General features: G+C 29.9%; 2 protein-coding genes across 4 annotated transcripts; one reads left to right on the forward strand and one right to left on the reverse strand.

Annotated features, from left to right (window-relative positions):
• Positions 1 to 8325, reverse strand: LOC656468 (uncharacterized protein). Its single transcript, XM_962997.4, has 6 exons — positions 8185 to 8325; positions 838 to 921; positions 702 to 789; positions 576 to 649; positions 372 to 525; positions 1 to 321 (listed from the first exon to the last, which is right to left on the reverse strand). The coding sequence occupies exons 2-6, from the start codon at positions 910 to 912 to the stop codon at positions 215 to 217; spliced, it is 498 nt and encodes a 165-aa protein (XP_968090.1). The 5' UTR covers positions 913 to 921; positions 8185 to 8325; the 3' UTR covers positions 1 to 214.
• On the forward strand, positions 8237 to 25001 carry Shmt (Serine hydroxymethyl transferase). 3 transcript variants are annotated; one of them, XM_015982251.2, is made up of 6 exons: positions 8237 to 8376; positions 16942 to 17171; positions 17220 to 17365; positions 17421 to 17551; positions 21633 to 22154; positions 24510 to 25001. In XM_015982251.2, exons 2-6 carry the CDS (start codon positions 16978 to 16980, stop codon positions 24912 to 24914), a joined length of 1398 nt encoding a protein of 465 aa, XP_015837737.1. In that variant the 5' UTR covers positions 8237 to 8376; positions 16942 to 16977; the 3' UTR covers positions 24915 to 25001. The 3 variants fall into 3 exon arrangements, with proteins under 3 accessions (XP_015837737.1, XP_975934.1, XP_008200001.1); XM_970841.5 differs by lacking the exon at positions 8237 to 8376 and adding an exon at positions 16403 to 16563; XM_008201779.3 differs by lacking the exon at positions 8237 to 8376 and adding an exon at positions 16694 to 16854.
• Positions 25002 to 26051: the final 1050 nt, after the last annotated feature.

Below are 26051 nucleotides of genomic sequence, written 5' to 3' on the forward strand. Positions count from 1 at the left end.
TAGCAAAATAAACATTTATTAAAGTGGATTAGCAGATTATTTCAACAATAATAAATAGACTAAAACCTACGTCATAAAAAATTAATATCTTGCAATAATATCATCAACAACAAATCGTGTTACACATTTCACATTTTTTTAGACTAGTTTTAACTAAAATTAACTCCGTCAAACAATTCTCTGTCTTTGGTTGAATAAAAACACACAGTTTTTCCTAATAGTGCCGTCGGAACGGATCTTTAATATAAGCCCCACGTTTGGTTTCTTCCCGAATAAAAGTGAAGTAACTGAAGACCACAAGCCACATGTAGACGTAAATAACTGAAACAGGAAAATAAGAAAAACGAAACTATAATTTTTCAAATACTTACTAACTGCAATGATGCCCAAAACAATCCATAATGTACCCTCTGTTGATTTCCCATTAATATAAAATTGAACGGCGGTGTAAATCACCGAAACTAATATACCTATTGCCAACATAATGGCTAGAATTACCCAAGGCATCATCAAGAATGCGTTTCTCTGCAAAAAAATCAATAAGAATAATAATAAATAATAATGCTCCACTTTACCTTTAAAGTCCCTGCGATTAAAAGTATTGAAATAAGAATAGCCATCGCGAAATTAATCACAATTACGATACGAACTGGAATTAAAAATGTGTAAAAAATTGTTAATTAAATTAATTAATGACGCACCAACATCCTGTGGAAGCCAATCCAAAACTATCGTTTTGAATTCTACTTGGACTGTGTAAATTACAATGATCCCAATTATTGCCACAATCTGGAACAAAGAATTGTGTTCTCTTGTTTTAATAAAAATGTAACTCACAATTCCGGCCACTCCAGCCACGAGAGTTCCCGTTCGGAGACTCGCAAATCCTAGGAATGTCTTCAAAGGTTTCATTTTTCAATTCTGGAACAAAAAAAGTTGGTTACAAACCGGCTTATTGGAGGACCGTACTTTAATGAAGTTAATTCGGGTCGGTTGTGTTTGTTTGTGCGATAAAAGGGGCGTTGAAATTTACTGAACAATGTTGGGCTAATAATAATAATAATTACATTGTCTAGTGTAACGCCACAATGTCTTGTGAGTGAATATTATTTTGTGTAAAATATTCTACAATACAGTGTTCAAATCGTAAAATGAACTCTGTTAACAATTAATGACTGACAAATTTTACTGTTAATTAATTGTGTTTCATTGAGAAAAACCTTTCTAGCAATTAAAAAAAATTAAGTCCAAAGTTTATGTTTACATCGTCTGAACCGTTCCCTCAATTTCTTCACTATTTTTTAATTACTGTAATTATTTAATAACTTTTGAACAAGAACCAAAAACAAAAGAGGTTTAAATTATATCTAGGTAGGGGAGACCGGGGCAAAACGTAATACGAATAAGTTGTAACAATGCTAAACCGGCTATATCTAAATTATAAGTTAAAGTCAAAAATTAGAAATTAAATTAAAAAGTTACTTTCTGTTAGAATAATTATTTTTGCTAAACCTAAGATTTTATGTAAAAAAATAATATTAGTTCGAGAGACCAAATAAACAATTAAAAAGAGGAACACGGTTATGAAATTTACAGTTTATGTTAAAAGATTTCAAACAGAGTATACCTTTGTCAAGTTTTCTACTTTAAAATGATATAGTTTTTACTTTATGTGTTTTTTTGTTTGTTTAATTGTTATTTATAAACTTTCTACTCCATTCTAAGTTAATGTTATAATTGAGAATTGACAAACGTCGTGATAAATGCAATAAAAAACATGACATTCCTATTCATAGTAACATTTTTTAGTAATACGTTTATCCAATATTAAAAAAATGTTTATTTTGCTGAAATGTTGTCTCATTTTCTATAGCTTCAATATTTTTTTAAATAAATCCCAAAAATATTTTTCAGTAGCAATCCACCCATAAAAAGTTACAAGTAATTGTAGGAAGTTACTTCACCTTCGACTGTTGAAATATTTAATTAAATTAGCTTAAATAATCGTATTTTATGTATGTTTAGTACCAGATTTAAGTTTAGGTAGGTTTTAAAATTTAAAAACTTAAAATATTATTACGCATTGAAGTAAAATTTCTGGCCAAAAGAAATTTTTTGTAGAATCAGTATTACGTATAACTTTTTTGAAAGTTGCACTCTTTGAATTAAATTAGAACAAAATGAAAAACATTATTATTTATAATTCAAATTATTGACACAAATACCTACAATAAGAACCCTCGTAACTATCAAAAATATAACAACAAAAAAACTTTTCTAATAACATTCAAAAAAGACAAAACTTTAAAAAATAATTCATGATAATAAAGACGGCAAGCTAGTCTTTTAATTCTTTTATTGCTTTAATATGTTTTTTGCAGTTCTTTGTATACATATTGTTCAAAAAATGCCCCACCAACTCAGTGGAATGTTGTTGAAAAGCAGCAAGTGTAATGATATTTTAAAAAATCTATAGCTACAACTAATTTTGTTACTTTATTTTATTTTACATGTATAATGTGTTTAAGTTTCACACTAAAGAATCGTTCCCAAACACAATCATGAATTAATATTTTTTTACTTTATCATCAGTCCTTAACAGTTTTTTGAATTTAAAAAATTAAAATTAATCAAAAAATCAAAATTTGTAGATTTCCAAGGAAGCCGTTTTAAGAATAATTCATTTTTATTGTTGATCACGATTGTTAGACAACGCTGCCACATATCATTTATTTAAAATATATTTATTATTCATCAATAACTTTAATACAGTTTTTTACTATTTTACCTTTATATCTAAGCATTTCTGTACCAAATCCCACTGCCAACCTTTAAATATTTGTTATACATATGTATGTACTTTTTTTTAGGAAGCTTAAAAAACGAGAAATATACTTATCTTACCTACTAATAATAAAGAATTGTTTCGTTTTACCTTGATTGGGCACAACAATCAATACAAAGTTTTTCTTACCAGATAATGTTATGTTCAAATTCTTGATAAGGTAACAATCCTTATTTTTCCACTGTAGTCTTCCATTATGTATTAAAATATGGAAAATTAAACTGTCAGGTTTGGTCTGACTCTTATTTGTAATTTAAATTTGGATGGAATGCACTTCTTACAACTATAACTAACTGCAATTTTGTATATACGATTAGAACAGATGCTGAAAATTGATGTTTTTTTTTAGAATAATTTCATATTATAATTCTCCTTAAAAATTACACCAAATGCGTTATCTTTCTTATTTCTGTTAAAAAAATATAAAGCAACATACAACTATCATCGCCTTAATCATAATATTTTATATTTTTTATATTGACATTATTTCATACATACAGGATGTATACAAATTAGTGCATAAGCTCTTCAGTACGCTATAGCACACGTTCCAACAAACCCTAGAGAAATAATTTAAAAAATTCCTCCCAATTATTCTTAGAAGTATTAAGAAGTAAAGTTAAGGTTTTCTGTCCTTAATTTTTTAAAATATTTCTAGTCGGTACTGGATCCAAAAATGAGACCAAGTTCTTCTACTGTTCCACGGCAACAGAACTGAATTTTCTTAATAGTAATCACCAACAGTGGCTTTTAAAGGTTGTAATTTTTATATCCAGTAAGCTAGAAAATTGATCTGGCAGCATATCTAAAAAATTCCATAAATTATGGTAAAGAATGACGACAGATTTTTTTGTTACATTTTTTTGGAGATTTCTGGAAACGTTTTCTATAACGTACCAGAGAGCGTATGCGCTATTTGACATATTTTATGTCGCAGCGAAATCAGACATTTCATGAAATGTCTACAGCGTTTCATGAAAAGTCTAGACATTTTATGAAATGTCAGATTTCGCCCAGTGGCTGCGACATATTCACGCTGTTGAATATAGTATTAACTGAAGCTAGTAATTTTACTCAAAGTACCACATTTTTAGGTGCTTCAAAAAATCTAGTTGCCTCTTAGTATTTTATGTCTCCAAAATTTTGAGCTAACAACATTTTTGCTTTAAATAAAAGAACGTTTTGAAATATTGTAATTATCCTTAAATCACAGTCTTTGTCAAAAAAATCTCATACAAATGAATTATTTATGGGTTAGTTTTGACATGTCCTAAGATGCAACCAAAATTAATAATACAGTTATCACTTCAATACATGGTTTGTTTTTTTAAAAATTAAATGATTCAATATTTGTTTTACATCTTTTAAAATAATAATAACAGTCCATATTTCATCGGCGACTTTGCAGTGATTTTCCAAAAATTGGTCCTTTTTGTATCGAAAAGTTGAATAATTACAACATTATAGTTTATATAAAGTTACATTATTTTTTTGCGTAGATTCCAAATATGCAAAAATTTATAGGGTTGTTTCATTTAAAAAAATATAACTTTTGTTCACCATCCTGTATACAACACCCTGGGTGTGCATAATAAAAATATGTTTAGTTTGTAGACTTTAAGTTAATCTATCGTGTAATAAAAACAACATAGCAATATTTCAATCACCAAAAAAATTATAGACCGATTACACATCCACGCGTCACCCTGAAGAGTTGCAGATGTTTTTTTCCACTGTTGAAGTTCCTTTTGTTTCATTATTCAGTTTTCCTCTTCCAAAAATTTTAATTCGTTCTTTCGCTTATAAAAGTTTTCTTTAATTTGAAAATATTTTTATTTTTATTTAATTTTGTTCTAACGTTCGAGATGTTTGAAAACTTTTGCTGTTAAATTGGTTATAGCATGTTACAAAGACAATTACTTTTATTAAATAAGTACCTTTTTGGACTGGGACTTGTGCTTTTAATTACTCATTTCAAGTTCAAATTATTTGCATGATAAGATAAAGTTGTCAAAGGACTAGGCACACTTCTTATGGGAATTTAAGGACCACTCAAATTGAGTAATTTTTATATCAATCGATGCGTCATAAAAAACTGAACAAATCATATCATTGCGCCAAACGTGTAGCTTAATTAGGAACCCGGGAAATTGCAATCAAAGTGAAGATTTGTCCCATAAGAAAAGCATTGGGGCGGCTTTTGGGTGAGTACAAAGAGCTTGTAAATCTTCGAGATTTACAACACTGCGGTATTACTACAATTACTGGATTGGGGGTCAGGTATAGGGAACAGACACTTTTATGAAAATAGGGATTTAAGCGGACAGAAGTTAATACCTCCAACAATAGGAATAATTTAAATTCAATCGCGATTTCTGGCGTTCCTAATCAAGCTACACGTTTGGCGCAATGATATGATTTGATCAGCTTTTTGAAATGCATCGATTGATATAAAAATTATTCAATTTGAGTGGTCCTTAAATTCCCATAAGAAGTGTGCCTAGTCCTTTAAATAATGTAATTATTAAAATCATTTTAAAATCATAAAGTTCTACCAACTTTATTCAAAGCTACTTTAACAAAAGTTGACGCTTCAACAGCTTTGTTAAAATTTATTTCGTTGATAAAAGTTAACAACGCAAATGGACCAATCAAATTTGTTCAGTTTGGTCACGTGGCCAGTAAATCACGCATTTGATTGCAGATTAAAGTAATGACGCTTCTATGAACCGGTCCTAAGAGCCCGTTTGCAGAAAGCGAAATTAAGATATAATTCAAAATTAAACTAATTCGAATTAAGTTGCCATTTAAAATGCATTGACAAGTGTCAGGTTAATCGCGATTAAGTCCCTAGTAGCACAATTATATAAACGAGATGAAACCTTCCAATATAACCGCCAATTCCCAAATGTGACGCCTTTATAAGCTAACTGTTTGTTAACCACTTTCTCTAACCGTTATCTACGCGCGGTTATGTTGCGGTTATATAACTCCTCATATATCGGTTATATTGTGGATATGTGTCTTTATCTAACCTTTATCTACGCGTGGTTATATTTCGGTTATATCATTTCCTTTACATTTTGCTTATATTTCGGTTATGCTTAGTGATCTACTATTATACTGCTCTTATATAACTTTTGCCTAAAGTTTATTTAAAAAAAACTAATAGTAGATTTTAATACAAATTAAAATTTTAAATATTTAGGATAAATAAATTGGTACTTCTATCCAGCCTTTTTGGAGTCCACAATAAATATTGTTCAGTGTTTTGTTGATTCCTTGTTAAAGAATTCCATTAGAAATTTTAGGAATGATTTCTGCAAGACGATGCTCGATAATCAGAACTAATATAGAATTACTTATGTTAAAAGACCGAAGATGCTGTAGGAAAAATAGGAAAGATGAAATGCCATCTTACGGTAAAACTTCTAACGTAGTCAGTATTATATTTTTTCTCCAAAGAACAAGAGTTTGTCAAACTGTTAACAAATTACAGTTATCAGGAACTAAAGTATTACTATTTTCAAAAACGTATTGTTCACTGTTTTCTTCATTGTTTTCTCAGCTTTGGACAAATTCTCTGAACCCAGCGTAACATTGTAGGATTAAAGGGTCGGCAGGTAGAAAGTGAGAAAACATTCATTCTTAGAATAATCTGCTTTGGATTTGACAAATTCATTTTTTGTGGTCAAAACTAAAATACGTTTAGGCAAGGTTTTTCAGCTTTCAATTAAGTATAAATTCAAATTGTACTCTACCTACATGATAAACAATAAATATAGATGACGATTCACGTGCTTGCAACACGTAGAAGTAAAGAAAAAGCAAAAATCATTGTTGAATGCATTTTACGACCAACAAACTAGATAATTTTTTGCCATATAACCAAAAATTTCTTAGATCACTTATTTTGTTTTGTAATTATTATTATAAAATGCCGGCGAATATTAAATATAACTGTAACATAACCATGCTTCTAGCATACGCTATATTGCATTAGATATACAGCAGTTATATAACCGTTGCTGTATACGCTAGACATAACCACGGTTAGAACACTGATATATAACCTAAATCTAGCTTGGGCCATATTGCTTAAGGAAACATAACGGTTATCTAATCGTAATATAATCATGGTTATAGACGCTAAAAATAACCATGGTTAGATAATCGTTATATAAACTGAGTCTAAAATAACCAATGGTTAGATTTGTGTGTTGCGGTTATATAACGTTATATAACCGAAAGATAACTCAGTAAAACTGTCTTACTAGGGTAAATTTAATTGAAATTAAAATGGTCTGTAAACCAGCTCTTAATAAACTTTTACATAATTTTATTATTTTTCATTTGTATCTAAACAGATTTTTATCCTCAAGTGCCATATTTCACGACGTTAAACTTAAATAAATACTCAAAAAATTCCGACGCCTGTGGGTAAGTAAATAAACAGGATCAGAAATAGTATTTTCAAGTTCAGATTTTAATTTTTGTTAATATGTTTACTAGCTACAAAAGTACAGTCCCATTAAACCGTATACAGATAAAATCAAACATAAGTAATGTTAGTACGTAGTAGTAGGTAGGAAAGCAAACACATTGCGGCATAACACAGAACGATAGTTCTCGTAATAAGAACCAATCTCGCCCTATTTTCCCAGCTTCATTAGCAAAACACAAAACCGAATTCAATCAAAATTAAAAATAGCGCTACTTAACCCACTTGAAACGAAAAACAGAACACAACTTGCGACATCCTCCGCATAATTTATAACACGTTATATTTAAATCGTCACTTTTCGCTCGAAAAACTCAAAAAAACCAAGGTCAATAATCCGAGAAAAATCCATGTGGAGGAAGCAGATCTCCTTGTTAAAAGTTGACGTCATCTCGCATTTATGTCTGCAATAAAGGTAAGAAAACGGTCTAGGTCATAATCCCGACGAAATTGGACAAAAATAACGCTGGTCGAATCCAGGCCTGGCACCGATCCAAGATGATTCAACAAATCCATATTTCGATCGATCGACGAACTTGACCCAAATCACCAAGATTTTACGACTCAATCGGAAGTGATGGAAGAACGCCGCACCTCGACTTGACCCAATATCCGGACTATTTTCAGCGAAATAAATGCCACCTAAATACCAATTGAGACGCACTTGGTAATTTCGATAAACCAACAAATTTTAAAGTTTAGATGCGCCAAGGCCTTTGCCACTACTTCTTCGTTAAATTGGCAAATAAACGGATGGAAAAATCGCGCTGATTATTAAATTGTTGCAACTGCGTCGTGGGTGAAAGCGCTCAATTCGCTCAATAAAACACGCAATTACCTGCTATTTCCAGTCACTAAATCACTGTTCACTGAAATTTTGGTGAAAAAAAGTGAGTGTTACGCGCTTTTGAACCAGCTTTTGGTGCGAACTGACTGATCCCGCGCACGATCTCGGCCCGAATCGCGCAATCGATGGTACCATGACCATCGCGACTTGACCATCTGAACTGACCATGGAGTTGGATATGTGGTAGGGAAATGTTTGATGTGCGGTGAAAGGGGTCTAGGTCGTGAAATGTATTTTTCTCGAATTTGTTTTTGTTTATTTTGAGATTTTGCGAGCCTAAATCAAAATTGGATTATCTCGGTGTCAAGGATGCTGGCTTGAAATATTCCTAATTGTTGCAAACAGCGTCATCGCTTAAAATGATTAGATTCGTTAATTACAACGTAATTATCGGAAGTTACTTCGCACCGGAAGAAATAAGTCATTTTTGAGCTTAATAGAGGTTGTAAAGCTGTCGTGTTAACACCTAATTTTGTCTTATCTTAATTAGTATCTGAGGCGATTTATTGCAGATTTTACATTTAGGTACATGGTAATTAGCTTAATATTCATTAGGCAGCCAGCTTTACGAGATTATCTCATAATTCATATTTTACATTGTAGCGTGTCTTAGCTAAGTTTTTTCAGTTAATATCTTCTTTTCTTTAAATTTACACCCAGCCCTATAAAATTGTTAAGTTTATCATTTGTTAAATAAGTTGAAACTAAATTTTTGGACATTTAGCGTTTTCAAATTTCAAAAAAAAAGGGATATACCCCAAATTTTGACGGTTAAATTCAAGTACCCATAACTTAATTTTCACAAATGAAATGCCTCATTTTTTTACTAGAGGAAAGAGAATTTATTTCTACATTGATTCGTATTACCATTCCCTATACCTATGTTTAATAGTTTTCTAGTTATTTTGATTTTTTAACAATGTGGGACATTTTTTCTTCCACAAGTGATAGTTATTTTACATGTTCCTGGAATTGATACAGATAGTGTCCCATAACAAAACGTTTTTAGAAAAAAAAACTAATAAAACTATGGGTCAGTTTATTTTTAATCCTTAATCTTTGGTTAAAATACAAGCTGACCCAGAGGTTTTTAATCGATCTACAACTTTTTTGTTATTCAAAATATTGCCACGTCGTTTTCATTATTTGATAGATCAATTTGAAATACACATACTAAAAATATTTTTATTTTACACAGGGTGTTATACTTAGGGTGGTGAATCAAAGTTTTATTTTTTGAAATGGAACATCCTATACAGAGTGCTCAAAAACTGGCGCACCAACTCAATGGTGTGTGGTAGAGAACTGGTTACATATAAAGGTAAAAATAGTAAAAAAAAATTTGTATTAAAGTTATTGATAAATAACGGATTTTAGATAAATGATATGTGGCAACGTTGTCTAACAGTCGTGATCGCAATAGAATTTGAGCAACAATTCGGAAATAAAATTAACTAGACGCCCTCTGGTGATGACTTTTGAACTATGTCGAAAACAGTAAAGAAATTTTCGTAATGCCACATTTAACTGACATTTAATGAATTGTTCAACAATTTTGCGTGTATAGTGTTAATTACTTACAATAGAAAGAATTACTTTAAAAGTACGTGGTGGTAAATACTAGCGTTGACTTTGGTTCTGTAGTTTTTTATGGTATAAAGTGTTTATTGTTGGAACTTGAAAGTGGATAAAAAGTGAAAAATATTTAAATTTTGATTACAAAGTGTTATCAAACAGTTGTCTAATTAAAGATTATAAGTAATGGATCACAGCGAACACAAAGTTTGGCTCAAGAAACCAATAAATTAGTGAAGTGTTATGAATTTTAGGTTAGAATTTTCCACTGAAAAAATCATGAAATGCTGCGGTAAATCTACAAAACTACAATAAAGATTAACAACTGCTGATACATTTAAACGTAAATTATGCCAAAAGGTAGGTTTTTCAATGTCTTTGTAATAATTTTCCAATAAAGAAAGTGAACCAAACAGTCATTCGTTATTCGTGTTTTCCTCGTCATCTCTCATTTGTCAACATAAGTTTCTTGCATCAAAGATGCAATAATCATTCCGCATAGGCAATGTAATAATTGTGAAGCCCCAAAATTTGTACAACGCTCAAAATTTCCGAATAAACATTTTCCCGCCATCTATGGTTACTGTTTTCGACCTAGCTCAGTGGCGCCCCCAACGGTAATTTTACTTCCGAATAAAAATAAATTATTTTTGAAAAGGTTTCCTAGGAAATAATTCCCAGTGTTGGCACATCTACATATTGTGATTTTTTGGATGAATTTTAATTTTTTTAAATTAAAAAACTGTTAAAGTCTGAGAGTAAATTTAAAAATAATCATTCATCTTTTTGTTACGGAACGATTATCTGGTATGAAACATAAAAACAAAAAAATAATGAAAACTAAAGAAGTTAACACAATAAGTTTGTAGCTCCAGATTTTTTAAAATATGACTTTAGTATTTTTTTCAACATTTTTCCCCTAATCTGCACTTGCTTCTCAATAACATACCACTGAGTTGGTGCACCAGTTTTTGAGCATCCTGTATATTTTTACATAGTTTGATTCTACACAAAAAAATAATGTAACTTTGTAAAAACTACTATAGGTCTATTTCTTGTCGTTGCGGAATTATACAATTTTTCGTTATAAAAAAGATTAAATTTTGAAAAATCACTACGAAGTCGCCAACGAATATTTTTCGACAAATTTGCCGCAGAAAAACTCAGACTATCTTGCAGTTTTAGTAAATAGTCGACTTTTAGTTGAAACACGCAGATAATGTACAGGGTGTGCTAAAATGCAAAATGTTGAATAACTCATTCTTTTCAAATGGAACACAATGTATTTTTTTCACACGTATAGATAGCATTTTTGATAACCTTTTTAATGATGTAGGATTTGTATAGAAAATTTAACATATTTATTGGGATTTAAAAAAAATATTTTATTACAAAATTATACATCCAAGTATGTGGCGAGACATCTTGAATGAATGTAATAAAAATAAAATTTTAACATGATTGAATCAATCATTTTTTTACATTAAATCTAAAAGTGATACAATAATACCCTTTTGGCATAATTATTAGTAATTATATAATAGTGTACAATTTCCAAAATTTTTGTAGTTTTATAAAGTTTTAACAATGGTTCTTCTCTAAAGTAAAAATCAAAAATGAAAAGTTTGTAAACTGAAAAATTTCCAGATTTTCGAAGTGGCATTTCGGCTCACAAGCCTCATGAATTTTCATCACCAACAAGAACATTAAAACAACACCCAGGAATTACGTCCCAACATTTAAAAACTTCAGTGAGAAAATTCAATATTTCTATCTTAATAACAATAATAATAATCAACTGAAGTTTTTGGAACAAATCAAATTTGATGAGGTAACGAATTTTTTTCTACAATTTACAATTTATTGAAATATTATTACTTGGTTATTACAAACAGTGGTTTAAAAAGGGCTTATAACATTTATAAGTCAACAATAAGTAAATTTAATAAAAGTCAAAAAAAATTACTTAATTTGGAAATAGCTTTGTTGAAAAAATTGAAAATTTCTTTACTCAGAGTGACATTTTTTTTTGCATTGTAAACAGTAAAATCGGATTTTATCCTATGAATACCTACTACTTTATGGTAGAATGAAATTTTCATGGTTCTCAACCATTGTTGTTTTCCTGTTTTGGCGTTTTTTAATTGTAGATTTTTTTGACATTTTCAATGTAGATAATGGAATATGGAATAAAATTTTGTATTGTACACGACGATAAAATGCATTACTTCTCCATGTTTCAGCCTCTCGGCCTACGCCTCGTGATTGAAGCCGCTTCCGAAAATAAAATAAATTTTGATTTGGAACAAAAAAAGATAAACCGTATATTTTAAAGAATAGACTTCTGGAGTTATTTCACTATGTAGGTAACTCGTATTTTTTAAAATGAATTACTAGATAAGTAAAGGAAAATTTATATCATTCTGTGAGTTTTCTAAAACAGAAGAATCTGCCATTTAATGGTCCCTGTTGAAATATTTTAACTCGCCGAATCAAATTTCACAAAATAAACACAAAATTCGCATTTTTTGCATAAAAATTTTACACTTTACAATACATAAATTAAATGACACCACAAAGTTAAGATTTGTCTGAAATAGACAACAACTTCAATTCACAGTTTCGATAGATAATATTCGTAAATAAAAATTTAACTTTAAATGTAAACTTTACGAATCAAATCCTCAAACCTTGTCATCGGCTCGTAGGTTTCTGCTGAAACGAAGATGTTTTTTCTTTTTTGAAATATTTCTACGATTTTTACATTTTCTTTAATAACTAGTAATAAGAACCCAATATTAAATATTTTTTTAACAGAGAACTACAATCTAAAGATTACATTTAGCCAAATTAAATTCAATTTTAACTCACTTTGTCATTTATCAACTATATTTATGTGCAAGTAAGTATTAGCATCCGCTTCCTGATGAATTATTTAACGCGCAACACGTGTTAAAAGATTTTTGAATATTCAACAAGAATTTATTAGCGCTTAGGTATTGTGTCTCGTATGAGTTTATTTGTTGTTTAAATTAGACAATTCAGTTTTTAGTATGGTTTTTCATTATTTTGTAAGGATTTTGTTTGTTCCGTACATACTGTATGATAAATTTAAGTTGGTAGGTATCACAAACACACACAAGCTTAGTTGAGTAAATAGTGCCTTTTTTCGTTTCTGATGCGTAACAAAAGAATTTTATTATTAAAAAATTTACAAAAAGTACGTTTATGTTTCATAAAAAATAAAAGCTTTCAGACACCATGCTTTTAATAATAATTGATGTTGCAATTTATTGGTCGTTAAATAGCAGGCCACAAATTAATATACAGCGTGCACAAAAACTGGCGCACCAACTCAATGGTGTGTGGCAGAGAACTAGTTAAATATAAAGGTAAAAATAGAAAAAAAAACTCTTTGTATTAAAGTTATTGATAAATAACGAGTTTTAGATAAATGATATGTGACAACGTTGTCTAACAGTCATGATCGCAATAGAATTTGTGCAACAATAAAATAAACTATTTTTGAAACGGTTTCCTAGGAAATAATTCCCAGTGTTGGCACATCTAGGGCACATCTACACATTGTGATTTTTTGGATGAATTTTAATTTCTTTAAATTAAAAAAACTGCTAAAATCTGATAGTAAATTTAAAAATAATTATTCATCGTTTTGTTACGGAACGATTACCTGGTATAAAACATAAAAACATAAAAAAATAATGAAAACTAGTTAACTAAGTTAACTAAGTTAACACAATAAGTTTGTAGCTCCAGATTTTTTAAAATATGATTTTAGGAATTTTTCCAACATTTTTCCCGTAATCTGCACTTGCTTCTCAATAACGTACCACTGAGTTGGTGCGCCAGTTTTTGAGCAACCTGTATAGATTTTATCGGCGTAGGTAACAATGTTAACTTAAATTAAAAATTGAAACATACTTTTATCAAGAATTTGATCAGGAACTAGCAAAAGCTTCGGAAACAATTTATTAATTTCTAAATATACCATTTCAGTTCTTAATAGAATTTTGCAACAGCGCATTCGAATTATTTGGAGTGAAATAAACCACAAATTGAGAGTTTCTGTATAAGAAAAGAATTCTTTGTTAAACTAAATCTTAGCAACAAATTTTGAGCCAAGAAAACCTACCAGAAGCTCCCAATTTGTGCTCCATTTCATTCCAAAAAATTCAAATGCGCTGTTGCAAAATTCTACTATAAAATGAAATGGGATATAAGTGAATTATCAATAAATCATGAACGAAATGTACAGCTTTGGGCAAAAGAATGGAACCAAGCGTTTTGTGTCTAAACTATGTACCTTACGAAAAAAATAATTAGTACATCAACAAGTACTTTAAAAATGTAATCATTTTTCAAGAATTTTTTTTTTCGAAGTTTTTTTTAGTTTTCGAGTTATTTTTTTTCAACCTCTTCGGTCAAATTCGAAAAACCGTCGTAATAGGTATAATCTTTTATCAAAAAAACTGCCGTAGTAGACTTAGTTTTTTCGTAATAAAAGGTACATAGTTTAGGCACAAAACGCTTGGTTCCATACTTTTGCCCAATGCTGTATGATTATAGTACAGTCTGTTTATAAGAGTGTCGGATCTCAGGTGGTTCTGGGATTTGAATTTGCTGCATTTAATTATTTTATTCTGAAAAGTACAAATTTTTATCTACCCAGGCAACCAGTAAATCCAATTATATACTAACTTTGTCCGATTTTTCTTGAAAGAAGCGGCAAACTTTTAATACCTACTACGATCCCACATTTATTTATATTTTTGTATATGTACGAAGCAAAAAATGTTTAAAATTAAAAGTGAATCAATTTTGGCTAAACTTTCTCTAACTATTAATTAATATGCCTTACGTACTCTCGTAGGTCACCTATTTAATCTAAATATGTAGAATGTTTAACCTTTTACTTCGCAATTATGAAAATTTAAGTTAAATGTGGTTTACTTTGCTGAAGTTAGTTTTCTTTCACTTTCAGAGTTATGTCCAGGTGAGTGTTCGACACAGAATTTTCCTATTTGATAATAATATTAAATCAACAAAATGTAACAAAAATGTAACATGTAAAAAATGCATTTTGTGATGATTTTATTATCCTACATTGATTTGTAGAAATGTTTGAATAAGTTTTACAATGTAATGAGTATTTAATTATATTCTTAGATACATCAAGAAAGTTATCTATTCAATTTAAGGCAAACAAGATTATTATTAGAACTATTATCTAAAATTTGGACGAATTTGATAAGAAATTAAATACTAGTATATATTTCTTAATTAAGTCATTACTAATTTATAAAATCGAAATATTCATATCATAAGGACCATATATTTGATTAAAATTCTAATCAAAGCAGCCTTTTGGATTGTGTAAAGTTGGCAACAATGAAAGACATGCCAACTCAATTTCAAAGCCATTGAAAACTTAATCAGAAATTTGGTTTGGTTACATTCACTATTATTCATTATCTATACGTAATAAGATATATGTAATAGCTCATATTTATTATTAAATTAAATTAAACCTCACTCAGTAGTGGAATAGTGCAGATATAACTCTAAGATAAAAACTTGTTATTTTAGAAAAACAGTTGTGTAACTTATCAATCACTGAAATTTTTACAAATCTGTTACCATGTAGTTCTTTAAAAACAACTTATTTTTCACCAAAATTAGAAAAAATATATAAAATTTCTTGAACTAAAGGAAATGAATATTTGCAAACACTTCAAATTCGATAAAAAAATTCTGTTTACTTCTTTAGGCTAATGCCCTGTATAATCTAAAAGCAACATGAAGTGTCTCAATGAGCAAGATTTTATCACAGCTGTGCAATTTTAAAATTAGTTGATCTAATCAACTTATTAAAAAAATCTGAAGTGCAATTTTAAATTGTCGTTAGATAATAACCTAGACCACTTCTGAATTCTAAAAATAATATATTATTATTTTAGTAAAAAAACTATTCCAAATAAATTCAATAATATTCTAAAACAGGGTATTTTTGTCATGTTGGTAACAGTCCCACAGCTTTTTAATAAAATCTCTACCAACTATGTATAGTATTAATTTTACCAAATATTAATTGTTGTCTTAGTTTATTAGATAAACACTATTAGCCAGAAAAGTGAACCTATGTCTAATGCATTTTATTTCATATATTAAAAAAATTATTATTGGTACCATATAATAAGTATTTTCAGTATCACCATTCAAATTAGCAAAATTAGACCATACGTGTTGTAAAATTGGGTTTAAGCTCCTTGTTTGGAATTCCCAAAAATTTACCTAAATACGTGATGCATTAGAACCGAATTCTAATCCAACACTTTCTACAATTTCACTGAACTTGCACTGAGGTGAAATACCTCCAACAACAACATTACAAGTTGTTTCTACCATAAACCCATAAATGGTACTCTGAGACCGTTCGTGTTTTTCTCCACTTCTCCGATACAATTTGTATTCTTAATAAAATTGTTTTCTTGGAAAAATCACGTATTCGATCGAAACTGTTGCAACATGATAATTTTCGTCACCACCAAGATCCAAATCTTGAATGATAATGAATTGAGTAATTAGCGATAACATTCCAGCAGTTCAATAAATCAGAGGCCTTATCGTCACCCTGAGGTTAACGCAGCGCAATAGTAAACGAAATCGTTCTTTTTGGCCTCTTCGCCCTGTTGAAACGTCCACTTTTTCGAATCCTTCGAATTCAAAATGTTTTCGCGCGCTTTTTCAACCGCCAACCACCTGTTGAACAACCGGGTATGTAAACCACTATTTTCCCAATTTCTTCGCGAAATAAAAACTCAATTCGAACAAACAAAGATGTTTTCGAGTTAAGCAACCGAGAACGTAACTTGTGTTGGGGCCCAGTGACCTCAAGCATGTATTTTGATAAAATAAGGTTATCACAAATCACTTTTTCTAAAACATTTCTTAAGAAGCTTCGGACGAGTGGTGGACCATCAGTGTGACGAGTGAAACAGTTCGGTGATAACCCCTTTTAAAGTAATTGAGCAAAAATCGGGTATTATTCGAGTTTAAAGTTTTGAGGTTAGCACCACATAACCTTACTTTTTTTGAAACGTTTTACACCGGCTTGTCAAAATGAACGTTTTAACAAGAAGTATAAATTTTCAGAATCTGCAAAGACTCGCTGTGACCCAGTTAAGGAAAATGAGTCAACAAGTGCTGCATTCAAACGTTTGGGACTCCGATCCCGAACTTTTTGCCCTCATTCAGGAGGAAAAAAAGCGACAATTGACCGGTTTGGAAATGATTGCGTCGGAAAATTTCACCTCACTGCCTGTATTACAATGTTTGAGCACTTGCCTGCATAATAAGTATTCGGAAGGTTTGCCTGGACAAAGGTAATTCATTGAAAATTTAAACTATTTTTTTATCTTTTAAAATGACAGGTATTATGGGGGCAACCAATTTATCGATCAGATCGAACGTTTAGCTCAAAAGCGGGCCTTGGAAGCTTACAGACTAAATCCAGAAGAATGGGGTGTGAATGTGCAGCCCTATTCTGGGTCACCTGCCAATTTTGCCGTCTACACAGGTATTTCCCCGAATTAAAACAAATACGTTTGTCATTATTTTTATATTTTTCTAAGGATTGGTTGAGGCGCACGGACGTATTATGGGGTTGGATTTGCCTGATGGGGGCCATTTGACTCATGGATTCTTCACTGCGACTAAGAAAATCTCAGCTACCTCCATATTCTTCGAATCGCTGCCATATAAGGTAATATTTTGAAATATTTCTCGCCTTCGACTTATCCTAATAGCCATCAATAAATGCGAGCCGCATACACTATTTTTTCTACTGGCGAACGGCCATAATTTTTTCAAAATGTCAGTTTTTTTGTAGACAAATGTCGGGCTGTCACATTACATTCCTTTGGTCACATACTGTCCGAACGTATACTGATTAATAAAATTAAAATACTTGAACATTAATAAAAAAATGTTATTTTTACGTTTGACGTTAATCTTTTTTCATGATCGTATAAAAAGTATTTTTAATTGTTGAATCGTACTTAAGCATCAGTTAAAGTAAACGTGTCATTTCCTGTTAATATTTTTTCGAATTATTGATTAGAAAATTTTATCAATGATTGGGAAATAAAAATTGCTATGTAAATCTTACCAATAATGGAATTGTATTATTTTTATTATTTCGTTAAGATTGAGATTGCTGTTGCTAAATTATTATTCTTTTTATGGATTTTACTGTAATACTTGCTATTACTTATTACCTATTTTTGTTTAATATGTATTGAAAAATAAAAAAAATTGCCGATGATTAAGATAAAAATCAATCACTTTAAGATTTACACAAGTGGCTGTTCAGATTTGATAAGATATTTATTTCTACATATAAATTATTTATAAGAAATTACCGAAAATAGGTGTGAAACAGGATGTGTTGAAATGTAAGATGTAAACATTCTGAGCTTTTCTTTGAATTTTGAAGACTTGTAAAAATATGTATATTGTTAAACCTACTTTGTTTAAACCTTTATTCGTTTCGTATTACTTTCATTTTTAAATTAAATTTGGTGATTTTGTTTTGTTTTTATTTTGATGAAGTTCTATCGATGTAAATGCGTTTTTGTGCAATTTTTATGCTAAAACACTTGAAAATATTTTAATTTTTGATATAAAATTTTTTATAAATAAAAAAATACTGCAGCTTCACTTACGTTTCACATAACTAAATAATCACAAATGCACCAAAACACAAATAAAAGTCTGAGAAAATGATAAATTACTATTAATTAATGATACGTCCACCTAAATTGTTTTTTTATTACTGGTTATTGGTTTTGTCTTTGCTATTTCTTCGGACCGTATGTCAATCTAGGTTAACAATATCCAAATTATAATTATGATTGCGAATATACTTTATTTTTAACTCCAAGATGATACTGCATGCCAAAAGTGCGCTTATGTCACAAGTCGTACTTATTTTCGTATCCCTGTCCCTTTCATATTTTATTTTTATTAATGTACACAGTCACACTTATCGAAATTTTAAAATATTTCAATTTTTTCTACAATTCTGTGCATCTGCAGGCACACTATTAAAAAACTGTAGTGTGCTTGGTCTTTAAGATATTGAGTTGGGATTTTATCTGTGTGTAAACTACTATCGGGAGTATCTTTCGGTGACAAGACTGTCCATTTGCATTGTAGCATTACTATGCTGTGACACATTCATTTTGGTAAACTATGAAGCACCGTAACTTGATTTTTGCAAATAGAGCACCCTCTGTATTTTATTACTGTTATTTTTATTATATTATAATATTATATTTATTACTCTGTATTATTCAGCATCTCATTTTACATTTTTTCACCTCTTAATTTTTTTTCCAAAAGTTGATAGTTTAGGTTTTTCTGAAAAATGCACATAAAATCTATTTGATACGAACGTAGTGTATCATGTAAAACAATAAATTCTGACATAACAACATCAGACTGGCGTTTTTTGTACGTCATTTTGTTGTGAAAATGAATTCTTCATGTAAAATGCGTACGAATCTCATCGAGATATAAAAGTTAATTTTTATAAGAAATCATTAAATAAAAATAAAAATAGACAGCACCACCAGAGAAAATAATTGTAAAAGCTTTTCGTAGAATTGATCATGCCACATTAGAAGCGGTGAATTTTTAAAAAGAATTGTCCAATGTATTACTTTATTGCTTAATAAGCTTAATTGTAATTGGAAGCAATATGTTACCGCTGTTGATTTGTTATACCTCAGTTTTTTTATTCCTTATTTCTCCATTGTAAGTTTCTATTATTTTTATTTAATAATTTCTTGTCAAAATTTTATTAAACTTTATGTCTATAAGATTTGTAGCTATGCATTTTATGTGAAAAATTTATTTTTACAAGAAAATCAAATCAAGACGTAGGTACTATAAATGCCATTTTGACATTAGCATGTCAGAATGTTTTGTTTTTTATAGCACGCTACATTGAGTGGTATGATTAAAAAAAGTATTTGCTTTTACTTCAAGTAAATACTTCACGACGTAGTTTTTACTTCAAGTAAATACTACCTAACGTAGCATTTATTTCACAGTATACTTGAAGTAAGTAGTGAATGTAAATACTTCAGACTGCATTGTTTACTTGGGTATATAAAGGACAATACTATGGAAACTTCCAATTAGCTGTAGTATTTGCTTCATCGTGAAGTATTTACTAAAGTTTTTGCTCAAGGACTAACTTCGATTTTGTGGTTGTGTCAAAAAACTGTTTAAAATAGCTATTTTTACCAATTATAATATAAATCATTGACAAATACGTAAAATATTATGATTAAAATAAAGCAGAATTCTTATAGCTTTAATGCAGAGAACGTTAAATGGGTCAGGACCACCAGAAAAAATGACATAATTTTACGTCAAATTTAACCAGGGATGTAGGAAACGTAGGGATTTTGGGATTACTATTTAAAAAAGAAAATAATTGAATACCTACAAATATTAATGTTCACATTTCTGAAATTTTTTGATATTTATTTTAATATTAAATACATAATTTACAACTTACTTCAATGCTAAAAATGCTTTTCTTTCAGTCACAATTTTTAGTTAAACATCTCGTCCCAAAAATTGGTCAAGAACCCATCATCTTTCTTGTTGTTTTTTTTTTAAATTTCCTAAAAAATGATATTGAAGGTCTCCTCGTGTGAAAAACGTAAAAAAATCGTGAATTCCAATAACTTTATAATTTGAAACAGAAGCTAAAGGCGACCAAGCAGCGACGGTTCAACTTTCCTAAATTAGATCCAATTTTGAGTTCAATTATCTATAAATTTTGTAAATGCGAAGACAAATTCATAAAATCCTACAGATTTTGTACATAACATTTTTTATACAATCCACTTTTCCAAATGCTTGTTAATTATTATTATTACGTTTATTAACGTAAAACTTGGCAGGAAAGGTTCGCTTTCTTTCTCTTTCATCGATGAATCGATGATTACTATTTCTTAATGTTAAGGGAAAAATGTTTATGATAAAGAGTTTAGACGTAAAAATCTTGTAGTTACAGAGAAATTTCTTTTAAAATCTGGAGTTCATATCAAGAAAAACAGTGAATTGACGACGACTGCCAGCCTAAACCATTTCTAAACGCAGTTAGTGCACGAAAAATGGAAACATTTTTTGACAAATTTATTTTATTTTTCGCTAAATGTGAAGTGTAACACCACTGATTTCTATCCATGTTTGTTTTTTTTACACATTCCAATGGACGTAGATGAAAACAAATTTCGAAAATTGACATTCAGTGTCCCAACTCTCCCAATATAGGAACTCTAGTTTATACAACAGTAAATGCTACAGAGTAAATGCTTCTACTTCAAGTAAAAGCAAATGCTTTTTTTAATCATACCACTCATTATATCCAAAAGATTTTGTGTGGATTTAAAAAAAAAAACGAATTATCGCCTTAAATATAAACTTAAAGAAAATTAAGAGGTAAAAAAAATGAGACGCTGAATAACACTTAGTAATAAAATACAGGGAGTGCTATTAAAAAAATCAAGTTATGGTCCTTCAAAGTTAACCAAAGTGAATATCCCAAAAACCAAGCGCTCTGTGATTTTTTAATAATGTGCCTGCAGTCGCAGTAAATTGTAGAAAAAATAAAATAATTTCTGAACGGTTACTCTCTTCGTTTTAGACATTAATAAAACATTTTACGGCCTTCTAGTCGATACATTTTCGAGATAATACATTATTTATTTATGCAATTTTTGTTGTTGTTTCCGCGTTTAATTTTTTTGTGTATTTCACTCCAGGTCGATGTCGAAACCGGCCTCATCGACTACGAGCAGCTCGCCAAAACTGCCCGTCTATTCAAACCCCGTATTATTATCGCCGGTATCAGTTGCTACTCCCGTCCTCTGGACTACAAACGTTTCCGCGAGATTTGCAACGAAGTCGGTGCCTACCTCATGGCCGACATGGCCCACATTTCCGGTTTAGTTGCTGCCGGCGTCACCCCAAGTCCCTTCGAATACGCCGACGTCGTCAGCACCACCACGCACAAGAGTTTGCGAGGACCTCGAGCCGGTGTCATCTTCTTCCGAAAAGGCGTGCGGTCGCATAACGCTAAAGGCGAACCCATTATGTATGATCTTGAATCGAAGATCAACCAAGCTGTCTTTCCCGGTCTCCAAGGGGGCCCCCACAATAACACCATCGCTGCCATTGCCACCACCATGAAACAGGCCACCACGCCAGAATTTGTTGAGTATCAGAAGCAGATTATTGCGAATGCGAAACGACTCTGTAAGGGGTTGCAGGACAAGGGATACAAGGTAAGCAGAACGTTTTTTTGCTCAAATTAGTTCATATATTGTTTGTGTTTTTTGTCTTTCTTTTTCTTCTTCTTTCTTTTCTTTATCTTTAAAGTCAAAAAGTTATTGAAAGTTATGTACTAATAATTTTATCAAATTTTGCTTCATTTTAAAAAGGATGATTGTTTTTTAGTTTATTTTTTTGTGTTTACGTTTCATATTAAAAAATATAAAGTACTATAGTATTTCGAATTTTTAATATTACTTATACTATTTTATATTACTTAATAATATTTTTTTTCCTTATTTTTTAATTTTAATTTCTTTATTTTATTACATATTTTCTTATTTCTTACGTATATTTTTATTTTATTTTATTTTTCAGATAAATCGACACAAAAGCTCTTTAAATACTTTTTAAAATAGTTTTTGGTTCACTTTTAACCATAAACCATGATAACATGATAACAATAAAGTGCCAATTTGATTCTTCACATGAAGTAAAAATTAAAAAAGTCGAAAAAATACACCGCGGCTCAAATAACGTTTACCGATAATTCTTAAATATTTCCAAATAACTCTAAATAAATCCGAATACTTCTAAATAATGCCCCAAACATCTAAATAATTCTAAATTTAAACAAAAGTAAACTGATGCGAAATTTTTCACTATAAGCAGAGTATATTCCATATTATACGTGTAATATCATGAGATTGAAAATATTCTGAATTAGATCGAGCCTTGAAAGAGAAAAATAAACAGCTAAAATCTGGCTAAGGTTCCGTAGGCACAGCTTGCTCTAAATTAAGTTTACTTTTTGGTCTTATGTTAGCATTTCAAAATTGTTTTAATCGTTATTACTTCTTACAGTTTTTGCTTTTTTATTTAATCTTTTTTTTAATAATGACATTATATTAGATAATATTAAAACACTAACAAAAAAATTATTTTGTAAACGAAACATAAAATAAATTTTTGAATAAAGTTAAATAATAAATGTAATGCTTCTGGAACAAAATACAATAACAAAAATTATATAGCATATAAACTTTTTTTGTAATATATTTTTTATATAAATCGTTATAATTCGTTCCAAAACACTGAAAATCGTTAAAAAAATATTTCATTTATCTCGAACTTGTATTCTTTGTTTGGTTTTTAATTGAAATTATTCATTTCAAATTTTATTAATGATTTTAATTGATTACAACCTTTTCGAAAACATGCTTGGAAATCCTACGTTCAAATAGAATTATTTGTTCCGTAGTGGTATTAGTTTTTGGGATCCAGTAAAATTATAATTTTAGAGACTTTGAAACAAGGTACACTATGCTAGTTTAGTAATCGTTTTTAGTTTATTTTAACAAAATTTCCCAATATAAATTAGGTTTTTGGTCAGATGTAGATTAAAATCGCATCAATTTTAATACGAGTTGGTTGTTTTTAGACTTCTTTTTGGCAAAATTTTGCGAAATAAATGTATCTTCGTCAAGAACGACCTAAATCATTAAAAACATACCAAAATAAATGACATTCGTTATAGTTTCCGCGGCTTTGAGTTTCATTTTGACGAAAATTTTGGAAAATGTTTTTGTGGTAAAAAATTAAGTAAATCGTCCAGAACGGTAATACCTGTTTCGATATAAGATACAAATAAAAAAATAACTGGTTAAACAACGAGAAAAAAATAAGGTCATTATTCATAATAATTTAGATTTTTGTTAATTTTAATAAAGTTTTGAGAATTTGTATTTTTTTTTAGTCTTTTTGACGGAATTTCGTGAAATAAATGTGTTTTCAGTTAAATAGCATCAAATATTCTTAATTTAGCTTTAATTTTGTAAGTTTATTCTGACAAAACTTTGACATATAGACTAAAATAACAGCAACATCAATATCATTTGGTGATTTTTGGCCTTACTGTAATGAAGTTTTCCAAAACAAATGAGTTTTTTTGGGGAAATGTAGGCCTAACAATTAAATTTTTAATGAGTTAAGGGTTCAAAAACGGGTTAAATAAGCCAATAATTTGTTGTTTCCAGACCTAAAGGCCAAAATATCACTTCAGTGATTTTTTGCGTTAAACAACAAATTGCTCAGAACAACCAAAAATAATACAGTTTTTGATATAAGAAGATATTTTTTTGTTTTTTTGCTTTACGGGCCTCTGTAACTGATAAAAAAGTGTACATAAATTACTCCCGTTGAGGTACAATTACTGTGATTCCTGGCGTTCCGTTCTTGGGATACAAATTATAGGAAATATCGTTGATAATTAAAAATGCAAATATTACATCTTTCACTTTTGAATCACTTACAATCCGTAATTTAATTTTGAAAAAAATAAAAAAATAAATAAAAAACTTTTTTTTAAGATTGCCACCGGTGGAACCGATGTGCACCTGTTGCTGGTCGATTTGAGAAATGTAGGACTTACGGGGGCCAAGGCTGAGTTTATCCTTGAAGAAGTTTCAATTGCGTGTAATAAAAATACAGTTCCTGGAGATAAAAGCGCATTGAATCCATCAGGGATTAGGTTGGGAACGCCGGCTTTGACCACAAGAGGGCTTGTGGAGAAAGATATGGATCAAGTTGTGGAGTTTATTGATAAAGCGTTGAAATTGGCAAAAGAAATTGGAACCAAATCAGGGCCTAAATTGGTGGATTTCAAAAAGACGATTGAATGTGACGAGGAAACTAAAAAGAAGGTGGCGGATTTGAGAGCTCAAGTTGAAGAGTATAGCTGTAAATTCCCCATGCCTGGATATCCCGAATATTGACGATTTAATTATTTTTTTGTTTGATATATACGTTTTATGTATAAATTATTAATCCAAATTTATTTTAAATAAAATTATTTTCAAATATGATTTTTGTTTAATTTTTTTTTAATTAAATTTCAATATTTGAAAGTATCGAGGGTATCATCAGGGTTACACAAACGCGAAGATGTAGATATTCATACACAATTTGTATTTGTCAAATAATTTTAATATTTTTTTTTATAAAGTTTAAAATAATTTTCGGGCCAGGTCTGGTCAAAACGTACGTGACAGTCAATTTTTTCATCACTAATTCTGAAACGGTGCACAGTTTTTACTTAAACGACAAGTATTTTTCATCAGTAATAATAATAAATGCACAGAAAAAAATAATAAATACACAGAAACAATAATAATTGCACAGTAAAAATAATAAATGCACGGTGAAAATAATAACTGCACAGTAAAAATAAAAAATGCCTGTAAGCTAGCTACTGAGCGTTTATTATTCAAACTGCAAACTGAAACTAGATACTGTGCATATACTGGGCAAATTTTAATAAAATACGTGATGATCATTTACTATTTTTACTGAGCAAAAATTAATTAAATACTAATCATTTATTATTTTTTACTGGTCAAAACCGAATTTATTAGTGATCGCGTTATTACTACCCATTCTGAAATCGCTCCTTCGCAAAATAGCGGGAATTTTAATTTAAATGGATCATGAGATCAACATTGCCCACATACTACAGGGTGTCTTTTAGGGCCTACATTAGAAACTTTAATTTCTAATGTAGCTCGAGCTTTTAACTTTTGTGTACACTCCACATCAACCATTCTGGGTTTGAGTAAATTGTTTTCAAAATAGCTGAACTTCCGGAGAATTTGGCGCCAATTTAGAAATTTTAAATGGTAACTACCTATTTTTATTGCATTTTTGAATTCACGTTTTCAAACTGAGTAAAATGAACTCTAATTGTTTTACTTATCTATCATAGTTTTTGGCATTTGTCGATTTTTTAGATAAAATTTTCATTTGCTTTCAAAACATCACAGTTCTTGAACCCTTCGCGATTAATGAATAAGTCTTTTTGCAATCGATAACCGAAGGTTTGAAGGGTCTTCTACAATTTTCAAGATTGTCAATTG

This window comes from Tribolium castaneum, chromosome 6, assembly GCF_031307605.1.
Source record: "Tribolium castaneum strain GA2 chromosome 6, icTriCast1.1, whole genome shotgun sequence".
In the NCBI taxonomy this organism is placed as follows: Eukaryota; Metazoa; Arthropoda; class Insecta; order Coleoptera; family Tenebrionidae; genus Tribolium; species Tribolium castaneum.